Source organism: Macaca mulatta, chromosome 1 (assembly GCF_049350105.2).
Source record: "Macaca mulatta isolate MMU2019108-1 chromosome 1, T2T-MMU8v2.0, whole genome shotgun sequence".
NCBI lineage: Eukaryota > Metazoa > Chordata > Mammalia > Primates > Cercopithecidae > Macaca > Macaca mulatta.
In genome coordinates, this window is record NC_133406.1 from 148,248,311 (window position 1) to 148,268,669 (window position 20,359).

The window sequence follows — 20,359 nt, forward strand, 5'->3', positions numbered from 1 at the left end:
AAGGTGATAGTGATGATGAGCACTGAAGGTCTTCATGGACAGGGAAGTTGTGATTTTGATTTCTTCCTGCCATCATATTTAAGAATAGGCAGCCATTTGGAAAAGCCATTTGAAAAAGAAAAGCGATTACAGAATCAGAATAGCACCATATTACAACCCTCAATGATCTAAGTGATGAGCAGCAATAGCTGCAAAAATCACAAAAAGAAAACCAGGCAATATATGCTTTCTGATGAAAAACACACTACATGTATGATCTTGCCAAATGAATCAAACCTGAATTTGATCAAGCCTCTGGATTCCAATCAGCAGAAAACACAAAGGGCAGAAGCATATGCTGATTTGTACCATAAATATGCAGTTGGCAGAATGCAGACTATGGGAAATTCCACAGATTGAACAGCCCAGGTTCTGCAATAGAAGAAGTATAAGCAAAATAAAGGGAAAGAGGGGAAATCTGTAGATTTTAAAAGGTCTAAAAAATATCTTTCATGGGCTACAATGTAGGGGGGGGGAACATACAATGTCTAAAATTGGCATGAATAAACTATAGGGTCTAGGAATAGCATCTATTATTAGAGTTTTCTGTTTCTCTGTATGTATATATATACACCCAATTGGTTCTGTGTCTCTGGAGAACTCTGTGTGTGTGTGTATGTGTGTGTATACACATATATATGCATACAAATATGTGTGTGTGTGTGTGTGTGTGTGTGTGTGTGTGTGTGTATGGGGTAGGGGGCAGGACTTAAGGAACTGGCTCACACAATTGTAAAGGCTTGGCAACCCCCAAATCTGCAGGGAGGCCTGCAGGCTGGAGACCCAGGGAAGAATTGCACATGAAGTCTACAGGCAGTTTGCTGGCAGAATTCTACCCTCTTCAGGGTAGGTCAGTCTTCTTCTATTAAGGCCTTAACTGACTGGATGAAGCCCACCTACATTATGAAGGGCAGTCAGCTTTACTCACAGTCTACTGATTTAAATGTTAATCTCATGTAAACAATCTCTTCACAGAAACATCTTGAGTAATCTGTGACCAAATATCCGGGTACCATGGACTAGCCAAGTTGACACACAAAATGAAGCATCACGGTATCAAAATACGCAGATTTAGATGATTAAAAAGTAAAGAAATACAGGAAGTGAAGCTATCCAAGTCAGGAAAGGAGCTTAATTTTGAGAGGAAGAGGGAGTTTGTAATTATGACAGGGGTATGGAAGAGCTTACAAGGTGGCTGGACAAGTTTCATTTCTCAATGTGAGTGTTGGTTGCAAGAGTATTAACCTTTTTTTTTTTTTTTTTGAGACGGAGTCTCCCTCTGTCGCCCAGGCTGGAATGCAGTGGCAGAATCTTGGCTCACTGCAACCTCTGCCTCCCAGGTTTAAGTGATTCTCCTGCCTCAGCCTCCCAGGTAGCTGGGACTACAGGTGCCCACCATCATGCTCGGCTAATTTTTGTTTAGTAGAGACGGGGTTTCACCATATTGGCCAGGCTGGTCTTGAACTCCTGACCTTGTGATCCGCCTACCTCGGCCTCCCAAAGTGCTGGGATTACAGGCTTAAGCCACCGGGCCTGGCCAAAAGTATTAATCTTAAAACAGATTATATTTAGAATATGAAATATAGATATTTATAACACAAAATAATTATTAGCTATAAATTTCCCTGATATGGTTTTCTGTATCTGTATTTATTTTTAAATAAAAAAATTTAAGTGTTAAGTGTTAAAGAGGATTTAAACAAAGCTATGTTAAACCTTTTTTTTTTTTTTTTTTTTTTTTTTTTTTTCCCGAGAGAGTCTTGCTTTGTTGCCCAGGCTAGAGTGCAGTGGCGTGATCTCAGCTTGTTGCAACCTGTGCCTCCTTAGCTCAAACAATCCTCCCACCTCAGCCTCCTGAGTAGCTGGGACTATGGGCATACACCACCATGCCCAGCTAAACATTTGAGGTTAAAATGTAGAGAGTATAATAAAGACCCTGCTTTTTTGTATAGCTCACTATCTAATGAGAAACAACCTTAAAAGAGTTCTACAAATGTTTAGGTAGCACTACCACTGTTTGAATAAAGATATTGCTTGGTAACTACTTTTAAGTGAAAGCTGTTATTTAAATGAACAATTTTCAGTACATTTAAACAAATCATTGTATTGAATTCTATATATATATATATATATATATATGCATTTATTATCATGGGAATATTGCACTGGATGGGGATTATGAAAAATCACTGATCCAAATCCTTTTTTTTTTTTTTTTCAGGGCAGAACTGCATGGAAATTATCTCAAAATAATATTTGATTTTTTTTCTTTTCTTTTCCTTCCTCATCTCCTTACCTTTCTCCCATTCTTTTCTTCTTTCTTTCTACTTTCTGAAAGTATAAGGAAACTGACAGAGTTAAAGCTTTAGGCGCCCCACTTCCACAAGCCCCTTCTAGGGTTCTAGTAGCATCCCTAAAAGTGTGTTTACTTGGTTATGTTTTTGTAAAGTTGGCAAACTTTGGTCAAATGTTGCCTCATATCTGGTGCTACTGAGTAGCTACAAGCATTTTTAAGATTCAGTCACAGTGAAACTAAGTAGGGGCTTCAGTGAGTAGGACTGGTGGGGTATGTTTATCAGTTCACATTCACTTCCATGTCTAGATAGGTTGTTGCTCCCTGTCCTGGTATAGGAATGGTTTCCAGGAATACTTTGCTGATTCATCCTGCATGGTGACATGAAGGGGTAGGGCCCAAAGATCACATCACTATGTGACGATGTCACATATTGACAGGTATTGGAAATAAATGTGTAAATAAGTAGAGACTTCCATTCTCATTGATGCCTTATTGGAACAAAAGGAATATTCTCAGTAATGCACAACATGTTAATTATAAACACAATTTTTTTATGTTTTGATTAAAGTCATACAGAGTGAAATTTGTCAAAATTCCTATATTTATGACCTATGTTTATGATATTTTTTCAGCTTTCCAGAAATTATAATCTGTTGTGATTTCTCATTCTAAATAATCACTTTTATATTTTAAAAAGGCAAGCAGGGGACAGGCATACCATATATAAGTGTTGCAATATGTTCCCAATACTATATCTTCCTAATATTTATTTTATCTTGAAAAATAAGAAAATTAGGCCAGGCACGGTGGTTCGTGCCTGTAATCCCAGCACTTTGGGAGGCCGAGGAGGGCGGATCACCTGAGGTCGTGAGTTTGAGACCAACCTGACCAACATTGAGAAACCCCGTCTCTACTAAAAATACAAAATTAGCCTGGTGTGGTGGCTCATGCCTGTAATCCCAGGCATATCGGGAGGCTGAGGCAGGAGAATCGCTTGAACCCAGGAGGCAGAGGTTTCAGTGAGCCAAGATTGCACTCCAGCCTGGGCAACAAGAACAAAACTCTGCTTCAAAAAATAATAATAATAAATAAGAAAAATAAGAAAATTGAGGCTACTTTTTGAATGACTAAAGAGGTATTTATATAGCTCTTTCCTTTTTTTGGAGGAAATGCAAATGGTAATTTAATGTTTTTATTTACTGTCAGTGTAGCTCTTTTTTTTTTTTTTTTTGAGATGGGATCTCTGTCGCTCAAGCTGATACAGTGGCATAATATCCGCTCACTGCAACATCTGGCTCAAGTGATCCTCCTATCTCAGCCTCCTGAGTAGCTGGGACTACAGGCGCATGCCACCACACTAGGCTAATTTTGTATTTTTTTTAGAGATGGGGTTTTGCCATGTTGCCCGGACTGGTCTCAAACTCCTGGTCTCAAGCGATTCTTCCACCTCAGCCTCCCAAAGTGCTGGGATTATAGGCGTGAGCCACTGTGCTTGCCCCAGTATAGCTCTTAATGTGATATTTCTTCTGCAACAGTGAGGGAGAGGTGATAGGCTTTAATGTTCCTCTGGCCTTATTTTAGCATTAAAGACAATAAAGGCACTAACTAGAACCCTGCTGGGTGAACAAGATTTATGACTAGATCACTTATTCTTCTACATTTAGGTCACATTAAAATAAACACTATCTTAAGAAAGAAGAAAAATAGATACTATAAAATCTAACTGAAATATTCCTCAAGCATATTTTAAATATCATAATTGCCTATGCCACTTAGAGTGAAAACTATTGAGTTTTTCCTCAAAGAGTAATTTTTACTTCAATCATCATTTCTACCAGAAGATACTTTCACTATTTTCAGGACTAACCTGTAACATTTGAATACAGTGATTAAAAATGTACTTTTTAGGGTAATAAATATATATAGGCTGCCTGTAGGTCTAGGTGTGAATTAAATAACTTGGAATATGCTTGATGCTTCAGGGCAAATTTCTTAAATTTCTCATATGAAATGTACACTGATTTCTGTCCAGCTATTTCCTGAAAGAGCCTGGAAACATCAAGATCTGGCACTCCAAAAGCTACCTGAAGTATAGCAGTGAACTCCTGTTATGTTATTAAGCCATTCGCATCAAGATCAAAAAGCTTAAAGGACATTTGCAGACTCTTTACAATGTTGGCAGGATTGCATAGGACAGTCAGACTTATTACATACTCTCTGAAGTCTATGCTGCCAGCATTATTCCTGCCAAAGAGGGCAAAAAGTTGTCTCAAGGGCTCTGAAATTGGGAGTTTTAAATAACTTGAAAATTCTTCAATTCCTATCTTCCCTCTTTTTGAGGCAACTGCAATTGCAGCATATTCATCCAAATGCTAATGAATGTTATCTCTATCTAACTTCAACTTCTGGCTAATTTTTGTAAATTCCACCAAACCAGCTTCTATGGGTAGTTGAAGGTTACCTGCGGAGATCATCAGTCTGCAGTCTTCATAAGTGTGCTCTGTCTCAGGCACCCCAGAGCATTTGCCATGTTGATGCGTATTGTATTGGCAAAAAGGATGGGGTCTTTTTTTATTTCATCATTTCGGATATAAACAGGCATAAACACAACTTCTACCCTGGTGAAGGGTTGACTGAGGATCAATATACATTCCTGGAAGCCTGTAAATCCCTGCCAGGTCCAGACTGCCGTGTCCAGGGTGTTTGGGTACCTGAGCAGCACTGGCTACACAGGAACACCTGGACAGAAGTCCCCTAGTTTAAAAGTGACTAGATGGGAGCGATTGATGCACACACCTTCTGGGAAAATCAGAATCTGTGGCCACTTCTTTCCAAATGTCACTCACTTCAGGATTTCATCCTTAGTATTCTTCCTGGAATTGGGGTCTTCTCGGATCACAAGCACCAGCTGTGTTGACAGTAGGAATTTCCCAGTCAATGGGATCTGCACATTTTGACTTGCAGAGAGCATTGAGGGTAACCCTGCCATCACACAGGGGATTGAGTCAAAGAAAGTGGAGTGTGGTGCTGTAATGAAGATAGGGGCCTTGTCTTGGGTTGCCTTTTTCCCTTTCACTTTAGCTAGGAACCCTGCTAAAAAGAAAGTCAACTGAACCATGAGCTTGAGTACTGGTTTCACCAGTTTTTTTTTTCCAACTCTTGGCAGGGTTGTAGGATTTGAGCAGGATAGCCAAAGGTGGAAAGCATGGCCACTGGCCAGAGGAAGAGTAAGACCATGCAGGACATTCATACCCACGAGGATGATGCAGGTCCAGCACCATGCACCAAAGCATGTCGACTGAGGGTACAAGGATTTGATTAGCTCCTGCATGATCCCAGACTCCTTCGCCTCCAACTCAGAGTCTGTGGACTGCAGAGTCATGAAACCAACTTAGTAGACTCAGGCTATGTAGCCTGGATTTGGGGGCAGCCTTTGGCATATACCCCTTCCCCACATCCAATTGCTTTTTCTGTTTGCACATAATTAGAACTCTTAGAGGCAATTGTAGGTTAATAAAAAATGCTGCATTACCTTTAAAATCAGAAAAATCAAAGCTGGTAAATGATGTAACAGGAGAATTCATATCAACAGCACAATCTTTTTTTCTTTTTTTGCAAATATCTTGCTTTTGACATATGCTTAATAAATTATTTTCACATAGCAATTTCTGATGTTAAATTAGGCATAGATTAGTACTATTAGGGATATATTAATTCGAATAGATGAATATTATTAGAAATTACAACTTTTAATTTAGGTGCCATTACCTGTTTTTATTTACTGTGAGCTGCTTTGGCAGCTAGTAAGTCAAATTCACTTACTTGCCCTACAAATAGATTTCTAGAGATAGTAATAACTGTTTATCATAAGAGGTTTAACTGATGGCACCCTTGAAGCTTTATATCTGTTACAAGTACTTTTCCATATCCATTGAAAATTAGAGTACATTCATTGTAATAGGCCAGAATTGTCCATGGAACGTTTGATTGATAAAATTCTTAATATTAGTCCACATGAACTTGTCAGCTTCCTAAATTGACAGAAGTAGCAACAACAACAAATCTTAAAATCACTTTTGTCAGTAACAGGTTTTTATTAAAATAAGTCAGGATTACTTTACTGTCTCAGCATGTCCCATTCTTTCCCTTGTTGCTGCCCTTCCGGAGGGATCAAGAGGGAAGCACCAAGTTGGTATGAACCAGGCTTTCTTCTATACCTTGTGGCATTTGCAACTCTGACAATGTTCTATAGAATATTCCGATGTTTACTAATTGCTAACTTGAATTCCTTTTCCCTCCCGAAATTAAAAGTCAAATTGTAGGTTCCTGAGAGATGTTTCCGTCTATTGAAACACACCAGATTACTGCTAAAACAGGAAGAGTGGCATAGATACCAAAGTCTGCTAAACGGTATCTGACGTAAGTGGGATCATGGGCTTTACCACCAGATGGCTCTAGGTCACATCTTAGCTCCAGCACTTACACTATGGGTATTGGCAAAGTTACACGTTAAATCACATTTTTACTATTTATAAATTGGTGATACCTACCTTGCATGTTGTTATGAAGCTGTTATATAGAAAATTGAACTTTTGTTGTAAATACAAGTTGCTATGATAAAATAATGAGAATTCTTAGGGACTTTCTCCTGTGTTCTGTCACAATCAGAACTATGCTTAATGTAGGAAGCAATCCTTTCACCAATTTAGAGCTTATCTGTTACGTGATGGGATTTGGCAGTGTTACTGGTTCTCTCCCATGTTAAAGGAGAACAACCCAAGAGAATGAGTAGTAGTCCCTTGAGTTGGTATTGTTCTCTATTCTGTAACTCTTTTCCAACTCTTACTTATAATGTTCATTTCTACTTTTGAACCCTTGTTTAATTTAACTGCATTCTATGTATGCCTCTCTCTTTTTTTTTTTTGGACAGACTTTTGCTCTTGCCCAGGCTGGAATGCAGTGGCACGATCTTAACTCACTGCGACCTCCGCCTCCTAAGTTCAAGCAATTCTCCTGCCTCAGCCTCCCGAGCAGCTGGGATTACAGGCATTTGCCACCATCCTGTCTCATTTTTGTATTTTTGGTAGAGACGAGGTTTCACCATGTTGGCCAGGCTGGTCTCAAACTCCTGACCTCAGGTGATCCACCCACCTCAGCCTCCCAAAGTGCTGGAATTACAAGCGTGAGCCACTGCACCTGGCCCTTAAGGCTTCTTATGGGAAAGTTCTATGTTACCACCTTATCTTTCTTTTATATTTCCCCCCCACCCCCAGTCCCTAGCAGTGTGCCACATATATTATTTATTCATTAAGCAAATATTTGAGTGCCTACAATATGCCAGGCCCTTAGTCTGGAGTTGGGTATCAGTTAACAAAACAACAAAAAAACCCCTGCCCTGTGGAGCTTAGATTCTAGTGCACACAAGACATGTAGTATTCAATTCTTCTTGCATTGAATGGAGTAAAAGCATCCTTTCCTTCCTTTTCCCTCTCCCTTTCCCTTTCTGTTTCAACAAGGTCTTACCCCATTGCCCAGGCTGGAGTGCAATGGCCCAATCATGGTTCACTGCAACCTCAAGCTCCCGGACACAAGCTATCTTCTTACCTCAGCCTCATGAGTAGCCGGGACTTCAGGTGTGCACCTCTACGCCTGCCTACTTTTATTTTTTATTTATTTTTGGTAGAGTCAAGGTTTCACCATGTTGACCAGGCTGGTCTCAAACTCCTGGCCTCAAGTGATTCTCCCGCCTTGGTTTCCCAGAGTGCTGAGATTACAGGCATGAGCCACCACGCCCAGTCAAGATGTCAGCTTTAAAAAATGGTTTAATGTTCCCAGTATAAATAGTATATGGCCCATTTTAAAAATGCATATTCATGGCCGGGCGCGGTGGCTCAAGCCTGTAATCCCAGCACTTTGGGAGGCCGAGACGGGCGGATCACGGGGTCAGGAGATCGAGACCATCCTGGCTAACACGGTGAAACCCCATCTCTACTAAAAAATACAAAAAACTAGCCGGGCGAGGTGGCGGGCGCCTGTAGTCCCAGCTACTCGGAAGGCTGAGGCAGGAGAATGGCGTAAACCCGGGAGGCGGAGCTTGCAGTGAGCCGAGATCGCGCCACTGCACTCCAGCCTGGGTGTCAGTGCCAGACTCCGTCTCAAAAAAAAAAAAAAAAAAATGCATATTCATTTAGTTATATTTGCCTTCAAACTAATAGATATACTATAAATCCAAAAGAGATTTGATAATATAACTTTTTAATGGTTAAAAGTAGTAAAAAGAACTTTTGAACAATAGAATGAAAATTTATATCATTGCAGGTTTGCCTTACAATATAGCACAGCTAATCTTTAATATACATTTGTAAAAGGCACCATATGTTAACAGAGTGAAAAAAAGCAAGAAACCAAAACGGAGCCACTTACTCCAAACTTCCTTTTTGTACAAGTGTATATATTTTAAGGCAGATGCTTGTCTGTGCAAAATACACCAGAAGAAAATCAACATTGTATTACATGTTCACACGATCTCAGATTTTTTTCAATACCATTTTGTCAGGATATTTATTTATGATAAAGCACATTAAAACAGTTTTTTTCCTAATAAAACATAAAGAAATTGATGAACAATTTTTAAAAATTACTTAGAGATTTCATTACAGACCCTTCATAGAAGATAAAGAAAAGTCAATCTTTTTTTCTTGTTTCTTCTTTTAGAAATGTCCATATCAATTTGTTCACTATGTCAGGTTGGTCTTGCTGAAGCCAATGACTGGCTTCTGACAAAATAGTTAGCCTGAAATAGTTTTTAACATAAATCTTTGTGACTTCAGCCATCTCAACCTCCATGAATGCGTCATTCTCTCCCCACAGTAGTAGTGTTGGAGTGGTCACCATGTGATGTTTGAGAGGCAGGCAGCTATAAAAACAAAATACATGGGCTTGAGATTCACTGTCAAAGTTAAAATGACATTTTCCTACACTGCCCCATTAGGCCATTCATTCTCGAAGGGGGCAATCTTGCTTCTAGAAGGGTGAAAATTGTGTTCTTGGGAGGGTGAAAAAAAAGCTTACCCTTTGCATATATAAAGCAAGGATATACATACAGTACATAAGCAGATATTAAAATTTCACAGGGTGGGGGTGATTAGGGAAAAAAATGTCTAAAAAGGTTCGTTAGGAAAGTGATAATGAAAAAGTGATTGAGAAACAATGCATTAAGTAATCAACATTTACTATAAAATATTTAAAAGGCTATTTAAGAAAAGGTCCAATAAAATTTAAATTGGATGAGGCTAGTAAAATGTATGATAAAAGCTATAAGTTAAATAGGAAATTCATCACTATGAGGAGTAATTTGTTTTAAAAGGATACCAGAATTTCTGAATGGTGTAATGAAAGAGAGATTTAAACTATTTATATGTTACTGTTTAGCTTTATTTTTAAATTGTTCTTAGATAATCTGATGCATTTTCTGTAAAAATTGGAACTGAAAACTCAAAAAATATATTCGGACTGAGCTTTAATATTACATGATACTATATTTTGCAAGAAGATTATTTTTTAAAACTAAGTTTTTGTTGTGTATATGTATGTTTTTAAAATTAATTTGAGATGGGCTCTTGCTATGTTGACCAGGCTGGTCTCAAACTCCTGGCTTCAAGTGCTCCTCCCATCTTGGCCTCCCAAAGTGCTGGGATTACAGGCATGAGCCAGCACACCTGGCCTATATTTTCTTAAGTACAGAAAAGTATAAAGAACAAAAATAAAATCATTTATAATTCCATTATCAAAAGGGTAATATTTTGGCATTTCCTATGCATATTCTTGAAACCATACTATAAATATAATGCAATATAGACAATTTATACACAGTACACGTATGCAAATTTCACATTAAATGATATCAAGAATTTTCTAATTCCATAACATTTTTCAAAAATAATTGTAAAAGATACTAGTTTATGGCATAACTCATAAATGACTTGACTATTCCCCTATAATTGAATATTTAGGTTTTGTGGTATTTCTCCTTGTTTTAAATTATGCTATAATAAGCATTTTATAGCCAGATTTTTCTTGGCATTTCTGATAATCCCTTTGGACTACAGCCTAGAAGTAAAATTCCTGAGCTAAAGGGAACAAATATTTTGGAAGCTTTTGACATCTTCTGTTACTGTTTTTCAGAAAAGTTGACAGTATTAATTATACTCCTATTGATTAAGAATGAAAATGAACATCTAACTGTTTATCACTGAGTCACATTTTTACTAGTAAATAAAAAAGCCTGATTTGTGGCAATTCAGAGTTGACAGCAGGATATTACACATGCCCACCATGGACTTAACTTCTGACACCACACAAGTGGCCAACATTTGGTTGTAATGCTCCTAAAAATTAAGTTCTTTGTAAATGGGTAAATTGATAGAAAAATGTATTCTATACTTACTAACTCATGGGTTAGAATTCAAACTTTAGAGCCAGGCACGGTGGCTCACACACCCCAGCACTTAGGGAGGCCAAGGTGGGCAGATCACCTGAGGTCAGGAGTTCAAGACCAGCCTGGCCAACATGGCGAAACCCCGTCTCTATTAAAAATACAAAAATTAGCCGGGTGTGGTGGCTTACACCTGTAATCCCAGCTACTCGGGAGGCTGAGGCAGGAGAATTGCTTGAACCCAGGAGGCAGAGGTTGCTGTGAGCTGAGATCGCACTATTGCACTCCAGTCTGGGGAACAGAGCAAACTCCATCTTAAAAAAAAAAAAAAAAAACGCAAACTTTAAAGCCACTTACATTCTACAGCACAATAATATTCAAAACCAAACCATTTTCTAACAGTTATCTGCATGGTTTAGCAATATCGGTGCACAGAACAATTGAATTAGTAAAGTAAGCAAAGTTTTTTTGTTTTGTTTTGTTTTTTTTTTTTTTGAGACGGAGTCTGGCTCTGTCGCCCAGGCTGGAGTGCAGTGGCCAGATCTCAGCTCACTGCAAGCTCCGCCTCCCGGGTTTACGCCATTCTCCTGCCTCAGCCTCACGTGTAAGCGGAGTTTTAAAGGACTATTAGTCAAAGAGCAAAGAGAAATATAAACTCTCCACCAAATCGAAATAGAGATAAAAGAGAGGAGTTTCCAGAAAACAGAAGAAAAGCATATTCTCTGGTCCTGAGGTTTCAAATTACTAAATTTCACATTAAATATGTTACATATGAAATAAAGTAATCAGTAATTAAGATGATATTTTGGTTTTTATCTGCTGACTCATGATTTCTCAACTGGTTCAAACACTGTGCAGCAAAAAGAGGTGCTATTTGTCAGATTCCCCCTACCCAAGAGTAGTACATGCATTTATACAAATATATAAAGCTGTTTTGGATGCATTTAATATATAAATGGTATCATATTCCATATATCCTTCTACAACTTGTTTTTGTGCCTTAATATATTTTTAAGATTTATTCATTGATGATGATGAGGTAGGAGGTGGGACTCGACTCTGGACCAGATTGAAGACTGGCTGAAACTGGTAAGAGGCACCAAAAGTACTTCTCTATATGACATGCCCACCAGTGCCATGACACTTTACCATTGCTGTGGCAACACCCAGAAGTTACCACCCCTTTTCTAGAAATTTAGAAGTTAGAAAATTAGAAATTACATGTCCCTTAACTTGCATGTAATTAAAAGTGGGTATAAAGACGAATGCAGAACTGCCCCTGAGCTGCTACTGTGGGCACACTACCTATAGGTTAGATTTTCTCTGTAAGGAGCAGTACCTCTGCTGTTGCTGTACACTGCTGTTTCAATAAAAGTTGCTGTCTAACACCACCAGCTTGCCCTTGAATCTTCCTGGGCAAAGCCAAGAACCCTTCCAGGCAAAGCTCCAATTTTGGGGTTTGCCTGCCCTGCATCAATGATACATGAAGTTCTACTTCACTCATTTTCATTCCTATATAGAATTCCATCATATGATTATACTGCAATTGATCCATTCTTCTGTTAAAAGACATTTTAAAATGTCCATTTTGATAATTCAAATAATAACCAAATTCATTCTTGTACACATCCACTTATGCGCATGTACAACAGTTTCCTTACAGTACATCCCCAGAAATAGAACTGCTTTTCAGAGTATATACATCCTCAACCTTACTTGATATTGTCAAATTGTTTTTTAAACTGATTGTATGTTCCACAAGCAGCATGTAAAAATTCTCTTTGCTCTACTTCACTGCCAACATGTTCTCAATTGGTTAATTTTTTTCCAATCAAATAAGTGTGAAACATTTTCACTTACCTGATGTACCAGATACTGCTCCACAAAACTTCTTCCCTTCCACTATAGTGTTTTAAAAAATCCAATTTTTAGCAGGACAATTGGTCATCCAGAATTCCTAAACTTCCTATTGTTAGGTGAGGATGTAATGTGTGCCCAGCATGCCCTCTCTGACCCTTCTCACTTCCCACTGACAAATGCAGATGTGGTGGTAAGCCACCATGGACCACACAGACAAGGGCAACACCCTATGTATAACAGAACAACAAAACGTAAAGCACCAAGGCTTCTGACCAAAGAAAAACATAATTGTGATGATTTCACAGAGCAAAACTGCACCAGCCTAGACTTTTACTTGTGAGAGAAAGAAATTCCATCTTGTTTTTGCCAGTTATTTCATCTCTCTCTTACAAGCAGTAACACCTATGTTGTATACCTGGCTACCATTAGGGTTCAGCATCTTTCATATGTTTATTGGCTGTTAGATTCCTTTTCTGTGAATTGCTTTCTCATATCCTTTATCCATTTTTTGATTGAGCTACTTTTTTTCGTATTGATTTGGAGGTATTCCTTATTATACTCTAGATATTAATTCAAAATTAATTGTGTATTGCAAATAACTTCTACCCACCTAAGGTTGCTCATCATTTTATATCTTTTGACATATAGATATTTTTAAATATTAATGTAGTCAAATGTATCAGTCTTCACAATTTGAGAGCTAGTTGTGCTTTATTTAAGAAATCCTTCCCACATGAGGTCATGAAAGTTTTATTTTCTAGACATTTTAAAGTTTTATTATTGCAGATGGGTTTTTATTTCCCTAAAGTTTATTTTTATTTTATTTTATTCTACTATTTTAGATTCAGGGGGTACACGTGTGGTTTGTTACATGGGTATATTGTATGATGCTTTGGGTTTCCATCGATCCTGTCATCCAAATAATGAACATAGTTCCCAACAGGAAGTTTTCCAACCTTTGCTGCCCTCCCTCCCTCCACCATTTTGGAGTCCCATTGTCTATTGTGCCCATCTTTATGTCCATGAATACCCAATGCCTGAAGCTTATTTTTTGTTTGGTAAAATAAAATACAGGGACCTAATTTAGTTTTATTCTATATGCATATCCAATTAGTCCAACAAAATTTATTGAATCTTCACCACTGGTTTAAAATGCTATCTCTGTCATATCAAGTTCCCCCATATGTGGTTCTGTTTTGGGGCTTTCTTGTCTGTTTCGTCAATTTGTTCATCCCAGAGTGAACACCATATTTTATTTATTTTATAGCTTTATTGTAAGTCTTGATATCTAATAGAGCTATTCACCCACCTATTTTTCTTCTTCTTCTTCTTCTTCTTCTTCTTCTTCTTCTTCTTCTTCTTCTTCTTCTTCTTCTTCTTCTTCTTCTTCTTCTTCTTTTTTTGAGACAGTGTCTCACTTGGTCACCTAGGCTAGAGTGCAGTGGCATCATCTCGGCTCACTGCAACCTCAAGTGATTCTCATGCCTCAGCCATCCAAGTAGTTGGGATTACAGGTATGCACCACCAAGTCCAGCTAATTTTTCGTATTTTTAGTAGAGATGGGGTTTTGCCATGTTGGCCAGGCTGGTCTTGAACTCCTGGCCTCATGTGATCCACCCACCTTGGCCTCCCAAAGTGCTGGGATTACAGGCGTGAGCCACCGCCTCTGGTTAACTATTCTTTTCTTTAAAATGATCTTGGTCATTCTTGGTCCTATGCTCTCCCATATAAATATTGAAATTAGCTTGTCAAGTTTCATTTAAAAATTTTCTTATGGTTTTCACTGAAGTTGCATTAAGTTCATAGAATAATTTGGGGAGAGTCCAGTAACTATTTTTTATTTTTAATTATTAATTTAAAAACTATTTTTTTTTTTTTTTTTTTTTTTTTTGAGACAGGGTCTTGCTCTCTCACCCAGGCTAGAGTGCACTAGCAGCATCATAGCTCACTGCAGCCTTGAATTCCTGGGCTCAAGTGATCCTTCCACCTGAACCTCCTGAGTAGCCAGGACTGCAGAGGCATGCCACAACACCTGGCTAATTTTTAAAAAAAAAAGGCCGGGCGCGGTGGCTCAAGCCTGTAATCCCAGCACTTTGGGAGGCCGAGACGGGCGGATCACGAGGTCAGGAGATCGAGACCATCCTGGCTAACACAATGAAACCCCGTCTCCACTAAAAATACAAAAAAAAAAAAAAAAAAATTAGCCGGGCGTGGTGGCGGCGCCTGTAGTCCCAGCTACTCGGGAGGCTGAGGCAGGAGAATGGCGTAAACCCGGGAGGCGGAGCTTGCAGTGAGCCGAGATCGCGCCACTGCACTCCAGCCTGGGTGACAGAGCGAGACTCCGCCTCAAAAAAAAAAAAAAAATTTTTTTTTGTAGATACATGGTCTCACTGTGTTGCAGGCTGGTCTCTAACTCCTGGCTTCAAGCAATCCTCCCACTTCAGCCTCCCAAAGTGCTGGGATTACAGGCACGAGTCACTGTACCTGGCCCCAAGAACTTTATGATACTGTAGTTTCCCACTCATGAACATGATAAACCAGAGCTGGTTTTCAGTAGTTTATACCAGCAAGTCTGTATCAATTGTGAAATTATTACAATACTTCTCGGCAGGGCAGGGTGGCTCATACCTGTTATCCCAACATTTTGAGATGGCGTCGTTTGAGGCCAGGAGTTCGAGGCTGGAGTGAACTGTGATCATACCACTGCACTCCAGTCTGGGCAACAACAAAGTGAGACCCTGTCTCAAAAAAAACAAAAAACAAAAAACTTCTCTACTGGTTGGTAAATAGTCACTGTTCTAAGCCCACATTATTTAATGTCTTAGAATAAATTTTGATAATGCATAAAGGTCATCTTTTGTTAGAGTCATTCCTATATGCCTTAGAATTTTTTGTTGCATTTGCAGGTGCATCTGTTTAAGAAATATGTGTTTTATAATGGTTGTTGGTTTGTGAGACTATAATTTTGTATCTTGAACTTTTATGTATCAACTCTGCTGAGCTGTTTTAATTTTGATAATTTTCCTGTAGATTCTCCTGGTTTTTCTAGATATATAAACACATTGTCTATGAATTATTATTTCTTCCTTCCCCGATTCTCCTGGTTTTTCTAGATATATAAACACATTATCTATGAATTATTATTTCTTCCTTCCCTGATTCTCACTTTTTTTCCCTTAACTTACATGCTGGCTAAGACGTAATACAGTGGTGAAGAGAAACAGTTATAGTAGTCAGGTTTATTTATGTATTAATTTTTTTTGAGACAGGGTCTCACTCTGTCGCTGAGGCTGGAGTGCAATGACGGATCTGGGCTCACTGCAACCTCCGCCTCCTGGGTTCAAGCGATTCTCGTGCCTCAACCTCCAGAATAGCTGGGATTACAGGCACCCACCACCACACCCAGGTAATTTTTTGTATTTTTAGTAGAGACTGGGTTTCGCTATGTTGGCCAGGCTGGTCTTGAACTCCTGGCCTCATGCGATCCACCCATCTTGGCCTACCAAAGTGCTGGGGTTCCAGACGTGAGCCACTGCACCTGGCCCCTCAAGTTTATCTTTATTCATTGTTTTTGAAAGAAATGCTTTTAGTGTTTCATCACAAAATGATGTTTACTATAGGTTTTTGGTAGACAAAGTTCCCTTCTTCATTGTTGTGGTAGTGGAACCGTAATATGATTAACAGAAAGGCACCAGCTGACACAGAAAAAGAAACTTACAAAGATGGTTTCATAAAGCAGGAGATAATATATTACTCTCTCAGATACCAGTAAAACTTTCCAGGCCCTCCAAAGTTTCCCATGGAAATACAACTGTGAAGAGCACTACAAATGTATTACTTACTTTCTAATACAAAGCAAGTATTTTACCATTTTAATAGAGGTTTTGTATATCCTTGGCCCCAACTCCTGAAGAATCTTCTATGCCTGCCAGCTCTCCAGGTGCAAACAATCAGTGGAAAACACCCTCAATGTTTTATTATTATTATTATTTTCTGGAACAATTGAGTAAAGCAAAGGTCTGTTTCCCAGAAATATCCCTTCAGCAGATGCAGGCTTATCCCACCTATCTGAGGTCCACTCCTTTCTCCTCTATTTCTAGATTACTAAGAATTGTTGCATGAATGTGCATTAAATTTTATTAAACGCTTTTTCTTAATTGATTTAGCTGGTCATAGTTTCCCTTTTAATCTATTAATGTCGTAATTAAATTAATGGATTTTTTTTTTTTAAGACGGAGTTTCGCTCTTGTTCTCCAGGCTGGAGTGCATTGGCATGATCTTGGCTCACTGCAACCTCCGCCTCCCAGCTTCAAGTGATTCTTCTGCCTCAGCCTCTGGAGCAGCTGGGATTACAGGCATGCACCACCACGCCCAGCCAATTTTGTATTTTTAGTAGAGATAGGGTTTCTCCATGGTGGTCAGACTGGTATCGAACTCTCGACGTCAGGTGATCCGCCTGACTCAGCCTTCCAAAATGCTGGGATTACAGGCATGAGCCACTGCGCCCAGCCTAATTAATGAATTTTTAATGCTAACTCGTCCTTGGTTTAATTTTTTAATGCATACTGAATTCAGTTTGATATTTTATTTTGAATGTGTGGATCTATGTTTATAACCTAAATTGACCTATAATTTGCCTGTCTTATTCAATCCTTGTTTTGGTATGAAAGTTATATTAGCCTCATAAGATGAGCTGAAATATATCTTCCTTTTATAATATCTGAAAGAGTATTTAACAGTGGGATTTTCTGTGATAAAACTTACCTGTAGGCTGGGTGCGGTGGCTCACACCCGTAATCCCAACACTTTGGGAGGCTGAGGTGGGTGGATCACCTGAGGCCAGGAGTTCGAGATCAGCCTGGCCAACATGGTGAAACCCCGTCTCTATTAAAAATATAAAAATTAGCCGGACACAGTTGCACAAGACTGTAATCTAAGTTACTGCGGAGGCTGAGGCAGGAGAATCACTTGAACCTGGGAGGCGGAAGTTACAGTGAGCCGAGATTGTGCCACTTTACTCCAGCCTGGATGACAGAGCAAGACTCCGTCTCAAAAAAAAACTAACTTACCTGTAAAACCATCTAGGCTTCTATGTATAGCTGTGTATTTGTATGTCTATGTGTGTTACTATAGATATGCTTTAAATTCATATTGGTTAGCTATAAGTCTTTTCATGTTTTTGAATTCTTCATGAGTAGTTTTGGATAAGTTATGTTTTTCTTAAAAATTGCCCATTTTGTCAAAGTTCTAAAATTTGTTAACTTAAACATTTATACCTTAATATCTGTAATATTTGTATTGATAGTTATGTTTATTTACTGCTTTCTGGTTCCTAACTTTGTTTATTTGTGCCTTCTGTTTTTTCTTAACCATTCTTGCCAATAGCTTATCTATCTTAGTAGTCTTCAAATAATCGGCTTTTGGTTTTGCCACTTCTCTCTATTGTGTCTTTGTTTTCTATTGTATTAAGTTTTGCTTTATATATGTAATTTAAATTGTTTGTCTTCTAATTTATTTTTGTTTACATGTTCTTTTTCTAACTTCTTAAGTTGAACTCTTACGTCACTGATTTTCAATATTTCCTAATATAATCTTTAAAGCTATATATTTCTTCCTAAGTATTGTTTTAACTATTCCTCATGTTTTGAAATATCATTTTTTCTAAGTTTTTACTAATTTCATAGATTTTTTACCCATAGTTATTCAGAAGTCAAATTTCTGAATATATGAAGTTTTCTAAAAGTTTGTTGCTATTGTTATTGATTTCTACTGTAATGTGTTCAGAGAAAATAATCTATGTAATATTTTTTGGTATTGGTTAAGATTTTGCTTTGTAGTCCAGTATGTAATCAATCTTCATAAATATTCTTTACATTATTGAATAGGCTGGGTACAGTGGCTCACACCTGTAATCCCAGCACTTTGGGAGGCTGAGGCAGGAGGATCACTTAAGACCAGGATTTGGAGACCAGCCTAGGCAACATAGTGACACCTCACCACTATTTAAAAAAGAAAAGAAAAGAATGTGTATTTTTCTGATTGTTAGGTGCAGAGTTGTACAGATCAAAGATATTAATAGAGTTGTTGAAATCTTCTATATCCTTGTTAATTTGTTTCTGCTTGATTGATCAACTTCAGAGAGAAGTGGGTTTAAATCTCCTATAGTAATTATGGATTTGTCCATTTTTTCTTGTAAGTCTGTTACATTTTGCTTTATTATCTGATGCTTTATTATACGTTTAGAATTATCTTTTTGCAGTATAGGTCCTATAGCTAGTCTTATTCCCAGTTCATCCTGGTTCCTCAGGTCCAAATTTTGGCAAGTCTTTGGATGAGGATATAGTCCCAAGGAGGCTTAGGTTAATAAATGAGGGCTATTTTCATGCCTGACTATAATGTACTATACCTTATATTTGTAGTCTTACTGTGCATTACATAGCCCTGTTGTTAATGATATACTCAGCTTTGCTTATCTATATAAAGAATTACTTGGGGAGGGGGGTCAGTGAGCTTCTAGAGGTCTAATGAACCTTTCCCTCAACGAGATTTAACGTATAACCAGCTAGTTTAAAAATCCATCTTTTGCCTTGATAAAACTGTTTTGAAGTTTATAGGCCTGCTCGCTCTCATTCTCTCTCTCTCTCTCTCTCTCTGCTAATTAACAGGATTCCAGTGACTACTCTTGGGAATGCAAGTCCTCCTAATAAACAACTATTAGTAAAAGAATCTCGGAAAGATGAGAATATTTTCCCTCTTTCCTTATAGATACTTACAACGTACTGTTCTACAACTCAAAGCAAGCACTATAAAAAGATAAACTGAGAACATGTTTGAAAATTGTCGTTCTTGTCTCCTACCCAAAATTAAGATTTTAAATCTTTTTTCCTTAATATAAAAAAAGACTTGTTTGAAAATGTGCCATTCTCTCTATTTTCTCTTTACAAATGTTATTTGTAAAAACAAATAAAAACCAAACAAGAAAACATGAACTTCAGACACTGTTACTTCAGATATTGTTGCTATATCCTATAAAATATAACCTGTAGCCTCTGCAATCTATCTGCCCTTTTTTTTTTTTTTTTTTTTTGAGACGGAGTTTCGCTCTGTGGCCCAGGCTGGAGTGCAGTGGCCGGATCTCAGCTCACTGCAAGCTCCGCCTCCTGGGTTCACGCTATTCTCCTGCCTCAGCCTCCCAAGTAGCTGGGACCACAGGTGCCCGCCACCTCGCCTGGCTAGTTTTTTTTTTTTTTTTTTTTTTTGTAGTTTTAGTAGAGACGGGGTTTCACTTTGCCTTGCATGATAAACTGTTACCTACAAAGACCATTTAAATTAACATCTCTGTTTTGCTAAAGATATATATATATTTAAATATATTTGTAAATTTGTTCTTGTTATTCAAAAAAGATTTGGATTTACCTCTTCTTCCCTCATTCATATAATCTCATGACTCCCTTTGGATTCCACAGAGTTTGAAAGATTTTGTTTTATTTAAACCAATACCTGCTGTAACTTTCCATCTCTTACTTTCAACCATTTTGTGTCCTTATGCTTTAATTGTAACTGTGCAAACACCATATAGATGGATTCTTTTAAAAATCCAATCTGATATTCTCTGTTTTGTAACTGGCAATATTAATATATAAATGCTGGTTGTGCATACTGACATGTTGAAATTGTTTGTCATTTCAGTTTGTGATATTTACCCTGCTTTGCTTCTTTTTCTCCCTTTC

At 38.0% G+C, this 20,359-nt stretch overlaps 1 protein-coding gene across 1 annotated transcript in view; it reads right to left on the minus strand.

The window, feature by feature from the left end:
* Positions 1 to 8,573: 8,573 nt before the first annotated feature.
* The window catches only part of EPHX4 (epoxide hydrolase 4), a 35,431-nt gene continuing 23,645 nt past the window's right edge, over positions 8,574 to 20,359 (minus strand). The window contains exon 7 of the mRNA XM_001098374.5: positions 8,574 to 9,251. Within this exon, the coding sequence (XP_001098374.1) occupies positions 9,020 to 9,251 (232 nt within the window). The 3' untranslated portion in view covers positions 8,574 to 9,019. The remainder of the gene's footprint in view (positions 9,252 to 20,359) is intronic.